This window comes from Zea mays, chromosome 3, assembly GCF_902167145.1.
Source record: "Zea mays cultivar B73 chromosome 3, Zm-B73-REFERENCE-NAM-5.0, whole genome shotgun sequence".
Lineage (NCBI taxonomy): Eukaryota > Viridiplantae > Streptophyta > Magnoliopsida > Poales > Poaceae > Zea > Zea mays.
In genome coordinates, this window is record NC_050098.1 from 220,889,974 (window position 1) to 220,894,621 (window position 4,648).

Sequence of the window (4,648 nt, forward strand, 5' to 3'; positions counted from 1 at the left end):
CAATCCTCCGACCAATCCCCAAAATGGAAAATCCGGCCTCGAAACGAGACCGATCTCCTGTCCAGCGCCCACTGCTTCGACCTCGGGTCCGAGAAGACGATAAAGAATTGCTCAGGGAAATGCTTGACTAGTTGATACTGACCGTGGTGCAGGTTGAACTTTTCCCTCAGCATGTCCCCTGCGGAAAGAGTGTCCACCTCATGGCTGTTGCCGTCGAAGGAGCAGACGATGGCCTTGTCGATCAACTCATCTCTCCGACGACGAAAGGAACCGGTCGCCGAGACCGCACAGAAGGCACGCGCAGGCCTCCCCCTAGGATCTCCTGGGTAGCGCGCCTCCATACCGTGACCCTCCTGGACAGCTTGAAGGTAGGACTTCTTGAGGATTGGGTGCAGCTGACCGTGAGAAGACTCCTGGGAAGGGACCTGGTACTTATGGGGGATGCTGGGCATTGGCAGTAACTCCTGGTAGTTGGAACCCCTTGATGACTGCTTGGTTGGTTCAGTGTTGACGAGCGTAGCATTGAATGGTCCCTGGTATCCTTTTTGGCTGCAAGATCTCGCCCGGTGCCCGGATTTCAAACAGTGCCAACAGCGCGTAGGGGCCGAGCAGCGGAACGCGAGATGTGCAGATGAGAGGCAGTTGTAGCATTTACCCCTGAGCTTCAATTTGAAAAGTCTAGAGCCTTTCTTGTCCGATTGAAGGTTCCGTGGAGCACCACCAGGATCCTGCAAGATCTTGCGCCACCAATGCCGCGGCCGGACAACAGACCATCCCCCCTCGTTGACATTGGGAGCTGCAGGGGATGGCTGACTGCACACACGCGACGCGGCAGGGGCCCCTCTAGCACGGCGATGGGACAACACACAGCCAGAATCCAAAGCCCCCTCCGCCTTGTAGGGGAAATGGTAGCCCGGCGAGTAGACTGCCACACTGTCGGATGAATCAGACGCAGGGAGACGCGGCAATGAAGGCCGAGATTGCAGATCTTGAACGGGTCCAACAAACCAGTGCGGAACAGGATGCGGAGTATCTGGGAGGGGGAGATCTTGAACGCGTTTGGGAGGAACCACACCGCACAGAGGCCACGAGATTGGGGAGGCACTTACCGGATCTGGGCGAGGACAGGCCTGGGGGCAGGACCCCGAGCACGCCGCGCATGGAGGCTTCCCGAGACCGACGACAGGGGAAGCGCTCCCCCCGCCCGCGGAGGAAAGGGCCCCCCTCAACGGAGACTGGGGGTCGAGGACGACGGCAGCGCCATTCGCCATCGGAGACAGGGGTTGCATCTGCCGGTCGGGCGTAGTCGAACTCTACAATGTCAAAAGCAGCAATAGTTTGGATCTGTGCGTGTCACCTAGCTTCCAGGACGAGTCGAGCCCAGGATCAGGAACGAACCATGCAAAACGAACGCCTTTTTGCCGCCAAACCAAATCAATGAAAGCGGAATCATCGTGAATAATTCGTAAACGACTTTAGCCCTCTGATGACAAAAAAAAAAAAACTGTAACAGCCGCTGTGCTGCCACTGGGCTCTGCGCCTGCCACTGGGCTCTGCGTAGAGGCAGCAAAACAGGTGGGACGGAAGTTCCACAAAGCAAAGTGCGACGAGGGAAGGGAACTGAACGAAACGAAAGGAAAGAAGAGCATAAAACTGGGAAAGCTACACGTAACCTCCCATACGGCCATATACACACGGCAACTCCTCCCCTCCCCGATCCCTTTCTCCCTCCGCGCGCGGTATCGGCCCGTCCGTCACACACACCATGGCCTCCACACCGCGGACGCCCGCGCCAGACAGGTCGCCGCCGCCGCCGCTCGTCACACACACCATGCCGTCCACGCCGCGAACGCCGGTGTCGGACAGGTCGCCGCCGCCCGTCACGCACACCATGCCGTCGACACCGCGAACGCCGGCGCCGGACAGGTCGCCGCCGCCCGTGCCCACTCCTCCCCCGCCCCTGGAGACGCCTCCGCCGCCGTCTCCCTCGTCACAGCCGGGCGACGAGTACCACACGCCGCCGCCGTCTCTGGCCGACGGGTCGCCGCGGGAGGAGGCCAGCTTCCCCAGCGACGGGGCCCCCAAGAGCCCGCAGCTCTCGCCCATGCGCCTCGCCGCGCCACGCCTCCTGCCGCCGCCCAGCCCACCCACCCCCACCGCGCAGAACGGGCAAGGAGAAGAAGGGGGCGCGAAGGCCGCGGCGCGCGAGCCGCTCCGCCTGGCGACGGGCCTCGCCCGGTCGCCGTCTTCGCAGAGGTCGCTCGCCACCGCCACCAACTCCCTTTCTCCGTCGCCCTCGCCGACGCCTCCGTCGCCGCTGACTCCCGCGCCCGTGGTCGACACCAGCAGCAACAACAATAATAACAGGAGCGGCCAGAGCACGCCCAAGCGCGCAGAGACGAAGGTGCCGCTGCCGCTGCCGTCGCCGGCCGCCACGGCTGCGGTCGCGGTTCGCTTCGACCCAGTCGAGGAGGCCGTCACGTCGCCGCTGCACCTCGGCAAGGCGCGCCTCGACCAGCAGCAGGAGCAGCACGCGGCGGCGGCGGAGAACGCGGGATCATCCGTGCCCCCCGATGTGGCGGCCGTGGCCGCGGTCGGCGAGCGGAGGGAGCTGTCGGTGACGCTGCGCCTGGCCACGGCGGTGCTCAGCCTCGCGGCCTTCTCGGTCATTGCCAGCGCCCGGACGTCCGGATGGGCCGGCGACTACTACGCCCACCACCTGCAGTACAGGTCAGTGATCGCCACTTCGCCCCCACGCGTTTCGTCTCGGCTCCTTTTTTTTTACATATTTCCTTCGGACGTGGACGGGAGTTGTTACAAGCACATTCTAAAACAAAAGGAATTTGAAACGAAATTTGAAAAATAAATACATAAAAATCCATCTGAGGGTCATTGGCAGTTGCTCTGCATTCTATAGAGGGTCATTTGACACTAACACTATAGGTCAGTCCAGACACAACATAAAAAATCATGGCTGAGGACCCGGCCCGTCTAGCATAGAGCAAGTGTCTAACTCGGTACGGCTATAGTGTTGTGTCTAAGCCATCATCTCAACCCATAGTGCTGGTACGCGCACAACACGGTTATATTTTTTATTTTAAAATTAATCGTATATATATTTAGTGTATGAATTTAACATATAACACAACAAAACTGCATCACTTGTTAGATGGATGTGTTTAAGCCTCTTATATATATGGGTGCATGTTTGAGTCTCTAAATGACACATTTTTTGCTGAATTATACAATAAACTCACATGGAATAGTGTGCTACTGGGCCGGCCAAATACGGCTAGCAGGTCGACAGGCCGTGCCTGGGCGTTGCCGCGACACGTAGGTCCATCCGGCACAGTCCGATTCAATAGCCGAGCCTAGCGGGCCATGCCTAAAACAGGCCGGGCTATGCCCAACACGGACCGTGAGTCGAGTCGGCCCGTTTGGCTATCTCATTTTATAGATTCTCATCTACACTAAGACTTTGTTCGTTTGTCCAGAAATAGAACATAAATCATTCCAGCTGATCAAAACTTATATAAACTAGAGAAACAAACCGGCTAGAAATTGTTGCATGCCTCTATTCCGTAAGAAATGAACGACCTCCTAAATCGAGAAATGGTTAATGATTTTTCAATGCTCAATAACCATCTACCGAACATATATACTGGACAGACGACACGTTCGTAGCTTATCCATTCAGATTTTCTCTTCCTCCCACTTCATGGAGGCAAGTACAGCTACATTTTTTCTGTTCTTCACGAATGTATGGCAGGTACGCCGTCGCAGTGAACGTGATCGTCTGCGCCTACTCGATCGCGCAATCGTTCGGCGAAATCCGCCGCCTGATCTCACCCAGGTTTATATTCCGGAGCATGTCAAGCTACTACTGCAGCCTGTTCCTGGACCAGGCAAGTGCAGCGCATCTATATATTCCCCACCGAAACTGCTCGTGTCATGTGCAAGAACTGATCCGTTAGTGCTTCCACCCACGACGTCGACGTGGTGCCGCCCTGCAGGCTCTGGCGTACCTCCTCATGTCGGCGTCGTCGGCGGCCGCGTCGCGCAACGACCTGTGGGTGTCCAGGTTCGGCACGGACGCCTTCAACAGGAAGATCACCAGCGCCCTGTGGCTGTCCTTCATTGCGTTCCTGATGCTCGCTCTGAACGCGCTCATCTCCACGGCTAATCTCTTCAGCATGGTCTGACACGGCTGCCCTGACATTGTTGGGATCCAGTACTACTAGTTGTAAATTTTGGAGTAACTACAGCCACGGATTAGTCGGAGCACACGCTGTTCTTTTTAACTGGCGCATCAGGACCACACTTTTATGATTTTTGTTATCAGGGGCTAATATAATGTTTTTCTTTTGTTTATATATAGGATTTCTAAGCATCCCAAATGTTTTTTTTCTTGATCAGCCGTTAGGTACGATAAGATTATCAACAACTTCCTCTGTATTCTATTCTACTCATGTAAAGCACCGGTTTCGTTCGTCATATGTCGCGCAGATCTGATTATCTCCTCTAAGTTTCGCCTAATAATCAAATAATATAAACTTTTAGGGTATTTGTTTAAGAAATAAGTTAGTTTATTATCTTCTCACTCATCATTTTTTTTATTTTTGGAATGGAATGAGTTAATCCATCACTA

General features: G+C 55.6%; 1 protein-coding gene across 1 annotated transcript; it reads left to right on the top strand.

Moving 5' to 3' along the window:
- The first annotated feature begins 1,570 nt into the window (after positions 1-1,570).
- On the top strand, positions 1,571-4,494 carry LOC103651447 (CASP-like protein 4U1). Its single transcript, XM_008677075.4, has 3 exons — positions 1,571-2,730; positions 3,770-3,905; positions 4,014-4,494. The coding sequence occupies exons 1-3, from the start codon at positions 1,766-1,768 to the stop codon at positions 4,200-4,202; spliced, it is 1,290 nt and encodes a 429-aa protein (XP_008675297.1). The 5' UTR covers positions 1,571-1,765; the 3' UTR covers positions 4,203-4,494.
- Positions 4,495-4,648: the final 154 nt, after the last annotated feature.

Excerpts from the sequence above, each read along its gene's own strand:
- LOC103651447 (XM_008677075.4), top strand. The coding sequence starts at position 1,766 with ATGGCCTCCACACCGCGGACGCCCGCGCCAGACAGGTCGCCGCCGCCG. Across the intron at positions 2,731-3,769 it reads GCCCACCACCTGCAGTACAG|GTACGCCGTCGCAGTGAACG; the intron begins GTCAGTGATCGC and ends AATGTATGGCAG. Across the intron at positions 3,906-4,013 it reads GCAGCCTGTTCCTGGACCAG|GCTCTGGCGTACCTCCTCAT; the intron begins GCAAGTGCAGCG and ends GCCGCCCTGCAG.